Below are 16,893 nucleotides of genomic sequence, written 5' to 3'. Positions count from 1 at the left end.
TCTGTCCTGTTTGTTTGTACATGTGTCTTTCTGGCTGCTGTTACAACCAAATTTCCCCTTGTGGGACAATTAAAGGATTATTCTATTCTATTCTATTCTGTTCTATTCTATGTTCAGGCAGACATTTCAGTTGTTTTCTCTGAGAGCACTTTGTCTCACACTGGGCCAGTAATGGCATCAACATGATGAAGCTGTGACTGTCTCTTCAGTACTTAGCATGTCCCACTGCTATGACTGCTTAACAACAGTGGAGAATAATGAACATATGATATTTGGAGGAAGCAGCAAGTCGCTGTCAAGAACCTGCACTTTGTTTTTACAGCTGGTAATATGTCAGTGCAGCGATTAGAGCACGCTGTAGGTGTTACAGGTACTGTGGCAGCTGGGGCGCCAAAATAATACCATAAAATAACAGAAAAGAACTTCCTCATGAAAATACGGTTATTTTCAGCAATGACAATAACGTTTGTTGCCCTAATTTTACACGGGATTCTGCCTTTTTCAAGTGCTTTTAAACATTAAATTAGGAACATTTTAATGTGATGAAACAATGAAATTACCTATAAAAAGGTCAATGAATGCGGCAATATGAATAATAATACTTAAATGTACAGAAATATACAGTTAACAGTTGGTTTACATAATAATGGATTGCATTCATATAGCGCTTTTGAGACCCTCAAAGCGCTTTACAATTCCCCTCTGACCACCACCAGTAGGTGAAGCGTCTTGCCCAAGGACACAACGACCGAAACTGTCCGAGCCGGGGCTCGAATCGGCAACCTTCTGATTACAAGGCGAACTGCAAACTCGTTAATTTACATTAGAAATGTAAAATCAGTCTATTTATTTAAATTTAATGATATTCTAGAAGAACAGTACAAAACTGTAAAATACACAGTAAATACTTTTATATTACAATATTTTTTTTACAGTGTGCTGCAGTGGTTTGTATCATATCTATCTAACAGACTCCAGTTTGTGCATGTAAATGGAGAGTCCTCTTCACACACTGAGGTTAATTATGGAGTTCCACAGGGTTCAGTGCTAGGACCAATTCTGTTTACATTACATCAGGAAGTCCTAAAAGTCCCTGAAAAGCCTTCAGCTGATCCAAAATGCTGCAGCAAGAGTCCTGACAGGGACTAGAAAGAGAGAGCAGATTTCTCCTGTTTTGGCTTCCTGTTGAATCCAGAATTCAAAATCCTGCTCCTCACATACAAGGTCTTAAATAATCAGGCCCCATCTTATCTTAATGACCTTGTAGTACCATATCACCCTATTAGAGCACTTCGCTCTCGCTCTGCAGGCCTACTTGTTGTTCCTAGAGTATTTAAAAGTAGAATGGGAGGCAGAGCCTTCAGTTTTCAGGCCCCTCTTCTGTGAACCAGCTTCCAGTTTGGATTCAGGAGACAGACACTATCTCTACTTTCAAGATCAGGCTTCAAACTTTCCTTTTTGCTAAAGCATATAGTTAGGGCTGGACCAGGTGACCCTGAATCCTCCCTTAGTTATGCTGCAATAGACGTAGGCTGCCGGGGATTCCCATGATGCACTGGGAAACCAACCATCATCTCTGACCAGCGCGTGGTCATAAACTGGAGGGAAATATCCAGTTAATAATAATAATAATAATAATAATAAATTTTATTTATGAGCGCTTTCAAGTCACCCAAGGACACTTTACAATAGGATAAAACACTTAGTAAAACAATGGCAGAATAAGAACAATAAAACAAAAGCACAAGATAAAATGAACAAACAGTGGATTCACAGTGAATATGCAGATTTGAACAGATGAGTTTTGAGGTGGGATTTAAACTGGGGGAGAACCAATATTTCTTATTTCAGGGGGCAGAGAGTTCCACAGCCTGGGAGCAGAGCAGCTGAAAGCTCTGCTTCCCATGGTGGTGAGGCGGAAGGAAGGTACAGTAAGCTGGATAGAAGAAGAAGAACGAAGTGAACGGGCAGAACAAGTGGTGGTTAACAGGTCAGAAAGGTAAGGAGGAGCGAGGTTATGAATGGCCTTGAAGGTGAGCAGAAGTTGTTTGAATATTATCTGGAATTTCACTGTGAGCCAGTGAAGTTCCTGAAGAACAGGTGATGTGCTGGTAGGAGGGGTTCTGGTGATAATGCGAGCAGCAGAGTTCTGAACCAGTTGAAGCTTATGGAGGGATTTTTGGGGGAGACCATGCAGAAGAGAATTGCAATAGTCAATACGGGAGGTAACAAGACTGTGTACAAGAATGGACGTAGACTGGGTGGAAAGAGAAGGAAGCAATCTGTTAATGTTACTTAGATGGAAGTAGGCAGAACGGGTGAGATTACTGATGTGAGATTTATAGGAAAGTGAACTGTCTAGGATGACACCAAGGCTCTTAACCTGAGGAGAAGGGAAAACTGTGGAGTTATCGATGGTAAGTGAGAAATGGTTTGCCTTCAAAAGGTTGGATTTGGTGCCAATAAGGAGGATCTCAGTTTTATCCTCATTGAGCTTTAGAAAATTAGAGCTAAACCAGGATTTTAACTCGGATAGACATTCTGTAAGGGAAGAAGGTGGGAGGGAGGAATCAGGTCTGCAAGAGAGATATAACTGGGTGTCATCAGCAAAACAGTGAAACTGAAGATCAAATTTGCGGAAGATGGTACCTAGAGGGAGGATGTATATTATAAAGAGAAGAGGGCCTAAAACTGAGCCTTGAGGTACACCAGAGCTGACGGGGAATAGACGAGAGCGGGATGATCTTAGTTGAATAAACTGGGAGCGGTCGAGGAGATATGATTGAAACCAGGCGAGGGGTGTGTCAGAGATGCAGAGAGAGGAAAGTCTGCTTAGAAGGACAGAGTGAGAAATGGTGTCGAAGGCTGAGCTCAGATCTAAAAGGACGAGAATGGTGAGAAGACCAGAGTCAGCTCCGATTAGAAGATCGTTAGTGACTTTAAGTAGAGCAGTTTCGGTACTGTGACATGAGCGAAAACCAGATTGAAATCTCTCGTAGATGTTATTATTAACCAGGTGTAAATGAAGTTGAGCTGCAACCACTTTTTCGAGTATCTTAGAGATGAAGGGTAGATTGGAAATCGGACGGAGGTTGTTAAAGGTGTTAGGATCTAAAGAAGGTTTTTTCAGTATAGGAGTGACTAGAGCAGTTTTCCCCCCAAATAATATAATAACAGCAAAAACTTGCATGTTTTAAAGAAATAAATGACAACTGTCTAAAATAATGTGAAAAGGCAACGTTGGCTAAAGGAAATCATAATATTTGGATGTTGGTTCAGTGTTATGTATTTGCATCTGTAGCTATGTTTAGGAAGGAAAATCAGTGTTCACAAAAAATCTGTTTCCAATCAAACGTTTTTGCATCATTTAAATATGCCAACAGTTTCTCCTGATTATGTCATCACTGGGGTCTCTGCAGCAGGTGGATGGAAACATACTTCACACTTTCTGCTGCCCACTCTGAGTTTACTCAGTGGGCTGTCAGGCTGTGGGACATCCCTCCCTCCACTCCAGTAAGTGGTCAGTTGCATTTGGGAAAACACTTAAAACTCTCACACACATGCGGCTGTCCTGTGCAGCTGTCTGAGGGAGTTTTTATGTGGTCTGGACTCTACCGCTCTGGTAATGAAACTGCTCCGTCACTCAGATCACTGCAGCGTGAACAGCCTCCAAACAGGCGTGCTAATAGCCTACCACACCCTGGTAACAACAATGGCAACAACAACAACAACAACAAGAAAACATGGCTGAAAGAAGTACGCAGCTCGGCTGATGCTGCACTGTATCAAATTAAACAACCCCAGAATGACAGTTTTAGAAGAAATGTGTGGTTTGTGCACATTTGTTGCAAACAGATATTCCCACTGCAATTAAATGTGATCCTGTCATGGTGAACAAATGTTCTTCAGATAAGAATGAGACACAAACATGCATTTTACACAAAATAAAGGAAAGACATACACCAATGTAACCATGTCCCTAACTTTAACCCACACCACTATACACTCCAACTTTTAAGAAATTCACCCTGGGTGTAGTTGATGTTAAGAGATTATTATCTACAGGAACAAAAACTATGTTTGTTTACCAGATCCCCAAGGTTTGATTCTGTTCATCTGGACGTAGATGTGGGAGAAACGTTTCGTCACTCATCCAGGTGACTGAAGAAGTCACCTGGATGAGTGACGAAACGTTTCTCCCACTGAAAGCTCTACATCCAGATGAACAGAATCAAACCTTGGGGGTTTACTTACCTGTTTGATTGAGCATGCATCAAGATGTTTGTCTACCAGACTGTTGACATTTTCCCTGTTGTATTGTTGGGCAAAGTAATCGGTCAGGATTGACTCAACCGGACATTACAGGAAGTGCAGTTTTGGTGCTCTGGCTTCATTTTCCACCTTACTGTTCAGCTTCTGGTTCCGTCCATGCCCCCACCATAAATGTAACCAACTCTTGACTATTTGTGGTTAAAGCCAAGCCTACCAAGTCAAATTTAAAGAGGCTTGGTGGGGAAATAAACAAGCTGTCTTTCTTAAAACAGTGAATTATAGCATTTACACTGGGAGCAACTTTGCTCCTTTGTGCTGTTCGTGCACACATATCTCGATATCTCGATATCTCGATATCTCGATATCTCGATAGATAGATAGATAGATAGATAGATAGATAGATAGATAGATAGATAGATAGATAGATAGATAGATAGATAGATAGATAGATAGATAGATAGATAGATATGGAGAAGATAAATGATGACTCACCGACATCACAGTTGGGCCCAGTCATCCCCTCCTGACACTGGCTGCAGTCTGGTCCTGTGAACCCCCGACGACACGCGCAGCTCCCCCTGAAGCAGCGCCCCCTGTTGTTGCAGTTGTTGGGGCAGCCTTTAGCACTGCAGTCTGCACCAGTGAATCCATCATCACAAACACACTGTCCATTCACACAGCGCCCCCTGTTGTTGCAGCTGTTTAGACAGGTTCTTTCAGAGCAATCCTCGCCAGTGAATCCATCATCACAGACACATTGTCCGTTAACACAGTGCCCCCTGTTGTTGCAGTTGTTGGGGCAGCCTTTAGCACTGCAGTCTGCACCAGTGAATCCATCATCACAGACACATTGTCCGTCAACACAGCGCCCCCTGTTGTTGCAGTTGTTGGGGCAGGTGTTTTCAGAGCAGTCGTCACCTGTGAATCCGCTGTCACATATGCATTTACCATTAACACACCTGCCACGGTCGTTGCAGTCATTTGGGCATGTTCTTTCAGAGCAATCCTCGCCAGTGAATCCATCATCACAAACACACTGTCCATTCACACAGCGCCCCCTGTTGTTGCAGTTTTCAGGACAGACTGCCTCAGAGCAATCCGCACCGGTGAAGCCACTGTTGCAGACACATTTACCGTTAACACACCTCCCACGGTCATTGCAGTTGTCTGGGCATGTCCTCTTTAAACAGTCTGGCCCAGCGAATCCAGGATTACACACACACTGCCCGTTAATGCAGCGCCCCCTCCTGTTGCAGTTGCTGGGGCAGGATTTGTTGAGGCAGCTGGGACCTGTGAAGCCACTGTTGCACACACACTTGCCGTTCACACACCTGCCTTGATTGTTGCAGTTATCGGGGCAGGATCTCAGGGAGCAGTCATGACCGGTGAAACCAGGATTGCACACGCACTGTCCGTTAACACAGACCCCTCTTTTTTTGCAGTTTCCGGGACAGGATTCATCGGAGCAGCTGGGACCTGTGAAACCACTGTTGCACACACATTTGCCTTTCTCGCACCTGCCGTGATTGTTGCAGTTATCAGGGCAGGCTTTCAGGGAGCAGTCAGGACCGGTGAAACCAGGATCGCACACGCATTGAACATTCACGCACTTCCCGTTGTTGCTGCAGTCCCCGGGACAGTTGGACTGGCTGCAGTCCGGCCCGCTGAATCCAGGAAAGCAGACACACTTGCCATCCTTGCAGTGACCCTGATCACTGCACTCACTGGGGCACTCCTTGGTCTCTGGTTTGATGGAGCATCCTGCACCTGATGGACAGGAAGAGGTCAAGAACAGGTTCCTGATCACCACGGCAACAAACTAAATTCAGTTTAAACCATTTTGAACCAAGCTACAGTATCTGTGACATCAGTTCAGAGATCCTAAAAGAAATCCTGACTTCTTTTTTGGAAACCCGAGTGTGTGTTATCTGGCTTCATGGACAGATAGAGCTGGGTGTCATCAGCATAGCAGTGTAAATGTATGCTATGTCTTCTAATGATGCTGCCTAAGGGAAGCATGTATAATGTAAACAGAATTGGTCCTAGCACTGAACCCTGTGGAACTCCATAATTAACCTCAGTGTGTGAAGAGGACTCTCCATTTACATGCACAAACTGGAGTCTATTAGATAGATATGATACAAACCACTGCAGTGCAGTACCTGTAATACCTACAGCATGTTCTAATCGCTCTAATAGGATATTATGGTCGACAGTCTCGAACGCTGCACTGAGGTCTAGCAGGACAAGCACAGAGATGAGTCCACTGTCAGAGGCCATAAGAAGATCATTTGTAACCTTCACTAAAGCTGTTTCTGTGCTGTGATGAGCTCTGAAACCTGACTGAAACTCTTCAAATAAACCATTCCTCTGCAGATGATCTGTTAGCTGTTTGACAACTACTCTTTCAAGGATGTTTGATATAAAGGAAGGTTGGAGATTGGCCTATAATTAGCTAAGACTGCTGGGTCTAGAGATGCTTTTTGAGTAAAGGTTTAACTACAGCCAGCTTGAAGGCCTGTGGTACATAGCTGATTATTAGAGATAGGTTGATCATATTTAAGATTGAAGCATTAATTGACAGTATGCAGATATCCTGCATCATAGTAATGACTAGGTCAAATGCATTCTTAGATATCCAAAACATAAGACGGCCATCAGCATCACTTCAGTCATAAATGTGGTTTGTTGGAGGATGAATGAAGCGTCTTGAATGAGTTAGAACCAGATAGTTACCCTTTGTTGCACTGCCTCAGTTTTGGGGGTAGAGTGAAGGGGGGTGGACGTCTAATCCTCTCTAAATAGAGTGTAACACAGCCTTGTTGTGACTGATTATCCCCTGTGTGTGTGTGTGTGTGTGTGTGTGTGTGTGTGTGTGTGTGTGTGTGTGTGTGTGTTGTTGCGGTGCAGAGGGTGGACTGGGCGGAGGTGGGGGCTGAGATCACACTGGGCACAGAGCTGAAGACAGAGACGCACAAACAGTCCTCTCCCGTTTCCATCACTTCAGATGACAAAACATTCACTTTTCTGAAGCTAAACTAAAAACAGGACATTAACTTTTTATCCAGTTTTGGGTAATGATTTTGGAGTAAATTACAGTCTTACTTTATTCCCCCTAACACAAATCAGACCCCCATATCCTCACAATCTATGGGTCCCCATGTTTCAGGTAATACAAGTACACACACACAGCTCACAGGTTAATCTCTGCCAGTTTGTAATGTGATCATCTCTGAAATTAATCCAATCACACACTCAAAGAAAAACACATATTCTATTAGTAGAATACAGCTTTAGTCTACTTTACTTTTTTATTAGATTAACATAAAGCTATTAGAACACATAATAACAGATGGTGGTGAAATATTCAACAGGTCTGATGCACGTCTGAGAGAGCATGAAGGAGGGTGTAGGAAACAGCAGGTAGCTGCCCAGTAATGTTAAATAAAGTCAAAAAACTTTCATTTTCATTTCGCTTTGCTCTGTATTAGATGTTTCATATTTCATTCATTCACAGTGTTAACGTTTCCTCCAGGTGTAGATAACGCCTCCCACTGTGGGTCCCTGTAACCCTGTCAGAGACTGCTCAGCTGTCAGGTCAGCTTTCCACACATGAAGAGAAAGATTTAGATTTAAACGCCCACTCACATCCTGGGCCACCTGACCTCAGGACATCACATGATAGGGTGGGGCTGGGTTTCACAATGAGCTGACCTGAAGCGTGGCTGATCGTGACCTACGACCGATTCACACCTGGCTAATGTGATTAAGTAGAGAATAGTCCAGATGCTTTTCTTTCCGAGCTTCTTAGACCACGATGAGCTGGATGACTGAGAACCTTCACAGACGACACTTCCTGTGTTTCGTTACCAAACTGCAGAAAACCTGCACGCAGATAAATGTTTGTATACTTCTATGTGAAATGATGAGAAACCTTTTCAAGAAATCAACTTAAAAAACAAACAAAGACAAAAACCTACAGAATAGAAACCACATGCTCAGAGAGCTAATCGTCAGCAGAGACATGTCTGTGGCCTCTCATTGGTCTGTTATTGCTCGAGGTCACGGTGCGAGGCAGATTCACACAGTAATGCAGTCGATGGATCCTGCGCTGCTGTTGACACTCTGGTTGTGTTTTAAATGCGAGTGAAAAGGAAGGTTTATGAATCCGAGTGTCATCGTGGAGCAAAGATTGAAAAGGGACGTCCTGGGAAACAGAGAGCGGCACCTCCATCTCCTCGTGGCCCGTTCCTCCGGCGTGTCATTTTTGGCATCGGGTACACGTTTGGTGTTGTCGATGTTTGGACGCTGCTGTCACAGACTTTGCTGCAAAGCGATGCCCTCACAAAACAAGAATTCGGCAGTAAAAAAAACCTGGAGCGCACACAGGGACCGTTTCTTTAACAAATCCAATAGAGTCCAGTGTTTGTTAAACATATGTTGCTATGAACACACACTGTGCTGCAGACCAACAACATCTTGGGTCATTTTCACTGTAATTACGAGCTAAAGATCAGCCGCTGTAAGACCGACTGCTGCTCTGTATGCCGAGCGCCGCCGTGCTGCGCGGCGGGGAGGTTAGCGCCTGCTGATGCAGACTCGTATTAATCGCTGTTCTCTCGTGTTTCCTCCTCTCCTTGCGATGTTTTTCTGTTTGCGTCTCTTTGATCAGCAGCCACAGAATCCTCCCAAACATCCCCAGTGTTTATTTTCATAAATAGGATTATTGCTGGTTGTGCCAGAGTTCGGTTTATATTTACTTTTTCATCCATGCGTGAGCTGATTGCTCCATTTGGTCTGGAGTTTCTGTTTGCTAACCTCACCAACATGCTTCAGGTGCTTTTAGAGTGGATCTTTGGCTGGTTGGGGTTCATACTGTGGAGCTGCTGCAGGACATCATCAGCTCCACACTGATGAAATCAACTGTGGGTGACTTTGGAGCCATGTGATGGAAAACCTCGGCTTTCCTAAAGCTCCCGAACTTATTTCTTCTCGAAGCTTCGAGGCCTTGAAAACATGACTCACGATCTGCTGCACGTCTTTCTGATAAAGTTTGAAAACATTTGATTTTTATTTCATTTATTACTTTTGGATTTTTGGCACTGAGGTGGAACAAACACGACCTCGACTTTGTGTCTGTTAAAGGTTTGTATGCAGGTCCTGCTCCTCCAGCTGTTTTAAGTCTTTTGAGTCCTCTGGTATGAAAAAACATCATTTTTTCCAGCCTGGTATAAAGAATTCGTTCATGCATGACGAATGATTTTGATCACTGTCTCAAATTCAGTTTGAATTTTTATTTTTTTGCACGTGAATGAAAAACTTTTCACGTTTCGTTTAATGTTTAGACGTGACATGAAAATGTGGCTTTTCTATATGACAATGACAGAAATGCAGCCGGTCATTAAAGCTTCGGCATGTGATGAACTTTAAGAATATTTAAAATGAAGATGCTAAAATTATAAACGTCCATGAAGCATCAGATCGGCTCCTCACTGGCTTCAGGGATCTAAGAAGGGAAAAGTGCTGAGTGAGAGTTCATAAAGCTGTGAAAGCTTATCGTAGGGCTTGATCAGGTGACTTTTTCCACTCACGCCAAGCTCTTTATACAACATTCACCCATTAACCCTTTAAAGCCGGTCGGAGCGGCACGCTCTGTTTTGCATAACTATTTTTAAATCCCGGTAGCACTGCAACCACGTAAGCTAGCGCAATAATTTTTTTGCATATGAAACCGGAGGAGTTGTACTTGCATCTTATGCCATCAGCTTGTCCTCGGTCACAGTTTCCTTCCACATATAGTTTTGCAAAAACTGCATAAAAAGCACTTGCAGCAACAAAAACATAATATTCCAGAAACACGCTTTGCCGATCCGATCAGCTGTTCATAACACTTCCTACCTTGGAACAGACGTCAGCGCGAACTATCGCATGTCCGCCATGACCTGCCCGAAACCGGAAGTGGCGTCATTTTCCTGGAAATGTAGTTTTTTTTACCATCAGGGCCTCATGAGCCTATCCGGTTGTTCAGTCTGACGTCACTAGCCGTGTCTGGGCCTAAACTCCGCTGCAGGTCCATATATCAAACGATCACTGTGGCATTACTGAGAGTTGAAAAACTGTCTAAAGTCTTTCATCTTTAATAAAATGATCAGCGTTCTGCTCTACCAGGTGTAACAATTGAGTTTAACATCCAGGCATCCATGAAAACGGAATTTATGACATTTAACGGAGTTAGAAGTTAGCAGGGAGTTAATACTATATAGCATGTCCTGACTGCGGGGTTTTGAAACAAATTCAAACGTACAGCTCTGTTATCACTTCCAGCATAAATGAAGACAGAAACTAAACAGCAGTGACGTTTGTAGGGTTACTGAAGTTGGGCTAGCTGGTATATAATGATGTGCTACGTGACCGCTAGCGACACAGCTATGTTAGCATAATATAAACAAGCTAACTTTTTCTCCACTGGATAAAAGTTAACGTGAGTGTTCTCGGTGGTCAGGAACAAATGTAATCGCATAGCAGGATGCTGTAAAAGGACCAAACTTCAGCCAGGAGAACAACTGAGATAATCCATCCACAATACGAGGTTAGTCATTCATATACTGCTGCATGGGCTGGGCTGTAGTTACATCCTAAGGTTTTAAAAACTGAGCTTAAATAAATGATTAGTGGTAATAAAAGCCGAGGGAGGTCAACAGCGATCACTGACTGTTTTAGGAGCTTTTTGAGATTAAATAGAAGAAAATACAAAACATTAAACATGTTAACAACACAAAAGCCATATTAAACGCAGACTACTTTAGACCCGGAAGTAGGATTCGTCACGTCATCACTTAATAATCGGATACTGGTGTTTTTAAAAGTTATGTTTGACTTTATGACTTTCTGTGTCGTTTCTGGGATGCTGAGGACTCATATTGCACAGCTGGAAATAGTTTATTTTGATGCACATGCTGTTTTTTTGCAAATTTGCACTATAATATTTATTTTCGTTTTTCCTGCAGTGTATAAAAATTGCTGTATTTCAAAAATAAAACTATGAAGACACTCAAAATAAATTTCCTGTGGTGGGAAACTATTTTGTGAAACTTTTTTGTATTTACAGTTTTGAGGGATAAGCCTCTTAAATTTCTCTCACTAGAAATATATGTTAAAAAAACAAAAGCGATTTTCAATTTTTTTGTAGTTTATTGCAAGTTTTTGCAATTTGTGTAATTACTATGCACTTAATGCAGACATATCCTTAAAATCTGGGCTATAATGGTTGTATTGATGTATAGCAACTTGAAATGCTCCCAAAAATGGCTCCACAGCATGTAAAAATATAATATAAGCTCTGGCAGACTTGGTTCTATGGTAGGACTTAAAGGGTTAAAGCCGTGTTTCTATGCTTTGTGTCCAACATTCACACACTGATGGATGATCTGGAGAACAAATGATCGTCCCTGCCTCAGCCTGGTTCTGATGGAGTTTTCCTGTTAAAAGTGGGTTTTTCCTTCCCACTGTTGCCAAGTTCATGCTAACAGGGATCTGTAACGGAGGCTTGTTAGCGCTCTGTAAGAGTGCTGTTGACATAAAAGTGTGCCCTCTTTAACGCTGATAGTCGCATCTTTCTGCTCTACAGATAAATATTGAAGGTAAGAAACGTGGTCGATCTAATAGAAATATCCAGTTTTACCTTTGCTTTCGTTTGAGCTGCAGCAGTTTCCTTCAGCCCCTCCACACGTCTCCCGGAGGGCTGACACCTCCCTCTCCAGCCTCTCCAGCCGCTCCCGCAGCGGAGCAAAGTCGGCGTCGCATCCACAAGATCCAGACCCAGACGCCGAATCTGAGGGAACCAGTTTGATCTTATGGGTCAGAACCAGAGGAGAACCAGGCGCCAGGTCAATTTCTTTACCTGCAAACGAGGACATTTGGTTGTGATTATATTCTGCAGTAGGAGCTGAGCTACAACACCCCCCACTGCTGTGAAAAACTACAGTTTCTGGATGTTCTTGTTTCAGGTCAGACTCTTTACCTCCTGTACTCCCATCAGATGCATCACCCTGAGTGGCACAGCCCTCTGAGATGACCACCTGCAACAGCAGAAAACACCAATCATTGCACTTTGTTTCATGTTAAGTTTTCATGTTCTCAATGCTGTGTTCTGCTGGTTTGTTCCACATATGGCTTCTCATGTTTCTACGTTCCTGTTGTCCTGGTTGAGTCCTCCTGTGTCGTATTGTCCATCTTCCCATCAGTGTGTTTGAGTCTAAACCTTTGAGTCGTCTTCCTGACTGTGTTTGGACTTTGTCAGGTTTTTGGACTGTGGATTTCTTGCAGCCACCTTTTTTCATGTTACTGAGCTCGGGGTGAAATAATCGCTGCTGCTCTGGAGCACAAAGTGTCATTTCTGAAAGAGTCCATTAGCATTATCCTTCATCGCAGCTCCTCTGATTGGCTGTTCGTCTATCTAGTTGAGTTTGCTCTGTGCCCGCTGGAAACTGGAGCTCAACAAAAAGGTTCCAGACAAATTCACATTTGCACATTAGTCCGGCGATGCCGGGGTAGATATATTACAGAAGGCGCAGGAGGTTTATGGCTTTAACTTTCTGCTTTTTCCAACATTAAAATGTGCTGGAGCGCAGGGCAGCAAAGACGTCAGTCATCAGTTAAAACACATCGAGAGTTTGTTGATGATAGATCTCTGCAATTTATTCTTTGCTTGGACTGCAGACGGCTTGGAACTGAACTCTGACTGTGCAGTTGGCTTTTGCATCATCTCCTGAGCAGATTTCTGGATTCAAACGTCCTAACAATGAGATGCCTGTATGTTCATTACTGGCCTTCACTGGCTTCTTCCTGCAATAAGGAATCATCTGCAGACAGATATGAAAACTTAAAACTCCTGTGATTGCGGAGTCAGATGTTACAGGGGCCATCAAATAAAAGCAGATAAAGAAGAATTCCCTGAACCTTTTAACCACACTGACCCTCGTTTAACCCAGATGACCACTGAACTGCCGTGAGTCGGCCCATTTATCTCAGCTAAACCCTTAATCACCTTGAAGGAGTCCTGCTTGGTGTCCCTTGGTGTCCGTTGACCCCTTAACTGTAGCTCTTTGGAGGTTGACGGGGTCAGGAGGGCTGGGCCGGCCAGGAGGAGGAAGAGGAGGAGGCAGGGGATGAAAGGAAGCATCGCCAGGGTGGCACCAGGAGAAGACTTCCCTGGGTGTTTGAGGAGAAAGATGCCGGACCGCTCGGGAAATCAATGCTGACGGACGTTTGCCGGTAACAGCGGAGCCGGTTGCTTCCAGGACTCAGTTGGAAAGAGTCTGCAGATCTGGACCTGCTCTCACTTCGCTTCAGTCACAGAGGTGATGGATTTTTTCCTCTCGCCTTTGCTCTCCATGGGTTTTCCCACTGGAAGAGACACAGAATTACACATTTAAGCTCACCTTAAATTTCATGTTAGCGCAGCAGACTCCACTTTAGCCACAATTAGCCGGAATAGGGGGCCATTAGCTGTTTATGGGCCCGTCAGCGGAGCATGGCGGCCAATAAAAACCCGATGGAAAAAGTAACTTGGTCTGAAAGAGTAGCTTGTTATCCTGCAGCCGATTTTCTGACATGCGGATCAGGCCGGGGCCTGGCAACGCCGAATATTACTTCAAGTGCAATTTGGCCCCAAACAGCCGATTATGTGTGGAGCATCTGAGGAAACAGATCCCAGTTTAGAGTTTCTTTACTTAAAAAAGAGGCAAAATTGAAGCTCTGTGAATGTTTGTAAGACTTCTTTAGATACTTACACCTTAAATCCTGTTCATGTGCAGGAGGAAACACTGCAAACTCCTCCTGGTTACATGACTTTTACTTTACATTGTTAGCATATTTATGAGCAGCAAGTAGCTCTGTGAATGGTCTGTCGGCCTCAGTAACCACCCGTGTGTCCTCTCAGTCCACTGGAGTGAAACAAGCATGTTTGCAGTGAAGCTGTGATGAGTGGATCCTGATGCCTCTTCAGCTTCAGCTTGCACCAGCCTGACTTCTATCTGTTATTTGTCTTTGGCTGTTTTAAAGCCTCCTATGAGAATAATTTAACTTTTGATGCAGGTGTCCTCAGGACTCGTCCATCATGTCTCTGCTTCAGCTCAGCTCTGGATCTGAACCCTGAACCCTGAACCTTTCCTCTCCGTCTGTCCACATGTTTCTCTGCTGCTAACTCGACCGACACACAGAGGCTTCTGCATGTGCGGTTTGATTTAGATCTCAGTCTGGACCTCGGCCAGTTTCTGCTCAGTGGGTCTAAGTGAGAACGATTACCTTGTAAATAGCTGCCTGTGACAGCTGTTCCAGCTGCTACGGGAGAACCTCAGGAGGGCAATACAAATTCTCAAAATACACCATGAAGGCTTCTCATGTGCTCTTCACCTTTACTCTCAGTGCTGCTGGAGGCTGTTCCCTCACTGCTTCCAGACTATGTGACAAACCTGTCGCTCCACGCCCACACTCAGGTTAATCATTTGATAGCACTGTAATGACCAGGAGGAGGAGATCTTATAAACCCTATAAATGTTCTTCTGGCTTCAAACCAGCAAGCAGGGGTGCAACTCCAGAAACTACTATTACCTAGTTAATATCGAGTAACACAGTCACAACCTTCAGACATACATGAGCGATCTCAGGTCTCAGAAACAGGAAACGGGTTTGACTTTGTGAAACTTTAACATTTGTGCTAACAGAATGATGAAAGATCAGGAACATCAGGAAGCACATTTACATGCTTTGGCCAAAAGCTTCCCCGAGACCACAGAGGATCACAGCAGCAAGAGTCCAGTGAGGAAATCTGGCAGCTGTGGGTGCAACAACACAGACTGTACATAAAAAATGGAAGTTGTTACTGTGACATCAGCCACTGGTTTCTGGATTCTGTGTTTTGAGGGCTCAGTGTTTTTGCAACCCGGTTAGCATATATGGACAACAGGGCGGCGCGCTAAGGTAAATGCTAATACTAGCTAGCCCAGTTAGCAAGCTGCTTCCATAAAGTGGGTGCAGAGATTCCTGCTAATGTTTGCCAAGTAACAAAGTGATGAAATGTTAGGAAGGACTGTGTGTGTACCCTCACAGCAGCCATGCTATTGGTCAGATAAGTGCATTAAAAAGAAGCAGTTCAGAGATGAAGCTAGCAGCAGTACACAGTTACCATGAAGGGGGGAAAGTAGCTGTTTAGCAGCTTGTAAACCTGTAAATGTTTGATTCTGCTGTGAAGTCAGATGTTCTAACATGTGGCCTCTAGTGGACATTAGAGGAACTGCAGTTATTGGCAGTCACGAACTGCTGTAAGTTTTTAGTCCTGCAGGTTGCTGATTGACTTGCTGATGAGTGAAATAGCAGATTTTTTTTTTTAATCAAAGCAGTTATTTGATTCAGTCCATCACAGAGGACGGAGACTTCAGTGTCACAGAGACGACGTCCAAACATAAGCCTGCATCGATTCTGCTGCAGGATGCGTTATTACATGCACGAGTCTCTCTGATCTTTGGCTTTATACATAAAACTGAAAACATTTTACTTTGTCTGTATTTCTGCATCATTACTGCCTGGTTCTCTGTAAAATCCTGATTTGGATATTTGCTTTATGATTTCCGTCACAGCTCTGCAGCAGTCGGCACGTTTCACATCGTTGGATCATGTAAAAGAAATTATGATTTATTTTTTACATGAATGAATGTCTGAAAAACATGAATCTATTCCATTTGCTGCCAATTATTATCACCAAAACCCACAAATCCTCCCCTGTGAAGCTACAGCTGATGAGATCAAATTAATTTGGTCGTTAAACTGACAGAAAACAGACAAAAGTTCAAAAGTCCAACAATTAAATCTTTTTTCAACCAACAAATAAAAAGAAATCTTTTCAGTTTATTTGTAAAAGTCATAAAAATGACCAAAATATGAAACTCGTGTTCTTGCAAAGCTCATAAAAAATAAAGAGATAAATATCTAAGCAATTTAAAATAAATGAAACATGAAGCTAAAACCTTTTGAAACATCGTCGGCACTGAATGTAAAACAGCAGCTGCTCGTTTCACCCTCGTCCTCGAATGAAGAAAAGCAGCAATCATGGCTGCACAGTTCTGCTGTTTAAATGATGAATGTTCAAATGAAATCTGCTCTGCGTTACATTCATATTAAATGTTTATGAACCTCGCTCTCAGCAGAGTTTGGTCCTGCAGCAGCATCCTACCTGCTCAGAGAGGTGAGGAGTTTCCCTCAGCGGTGCTGAAGTCTCGTCTCAGTCCGGCTCTCTCGCTGACTGACCGGCAGGAGGAGGACGAGGAGGGTGATGGACGGAGCGAGAGAGGAGGGGAGGGGAGGAGGAGTGCAGTAAAATTTTCTCATACTTGAAGAATTTTTCCTCCCTCTCTCCTCTCTTCCTCCTCTGTTTCCCTCTGATGTAATTCTGTGGGCTTTACAGGTCCCCGCTGGGCGGAGGGCTGGAGATGGAAAACATCTGATTTTTAGATGTTTTCAGGGGCTCATGTGTTTCAGAGGGGTCTGCGTCCCCCGCTGCAGGACGCTCTGCTGGTTAGCGGGCGCTGAAGGACCCAGCTGACTCCACACAGGCGCGTGGCTGCG

General features: G+C 43.7%; 1 protein-coding gene across 3 annotated transcripts in view; it reads right to left on the bottom strand.

Moving 5' to 3' along the window:
* Positions 1 to 16,684, bottom strand: part of LOC113014508 (tenascin-like) — a 55,900-nt gene extending 39,216 nt beyond the window's left edge. The window contains exons 1-6 of one of the 3 annotated variants that reach the window (XM_026156091.1): positions 16,502 to 16,684; positions 13,319 to 13,677; positions 12,293 to 12,350; positions 11,954 to 12,172; positions 5,052 to 6,039; positions 4,765 to 4,865 (exon numbers count right to left, since the gene is read on the bottom strand). In XM_026156091.1, coding sequence (XP_026011876.1) covers positions 4,765 to 4,865; positions 5,052 to 6,039; positions 11,954 to 12,172; positions 12,293 to 12,350; positions 13,319 to 13,453 — 1,501 coding nt within the window. In that variant the 5' untranslated portion in view covers positions 13,454 to 13,677; positions 16,502 to 16,684. Of the gene's footprint in view, positions 1 to 4,764; positions 6,040 to 11,953; positions 12,173 to 12,292; positions 12,351 to 13,318; positions 13,678 to 16,501 lie in introns of all 3 variants that reach the window. The other 2 variants (XM_026156090.1, XM_026156092.1) reach the window with 2 other exon arrangements.
* Between the last annotated feature and the right edge of the window lie 209 nt (positions 16,685 to 16,893).

This window comes from Astatotilapia calliptera, chromosome 22, assembly GCF_900246225.1.
Source record: "Astatotilapia calliptera chromosome 22, fAstCal1.2, whole genome shotgun sequence".
NCBI lineage: Eukaryota > Metazoa > Chordata > Actinopteri > Cichliformes > Cichlidae > Astatotilapia > Astatotilapia calliptera.
The sequence above is the reverse complement of the archived record's forward strand: the minus strand, read 5'-3'. Positions and strand labels throughout refer to the sequence as shown.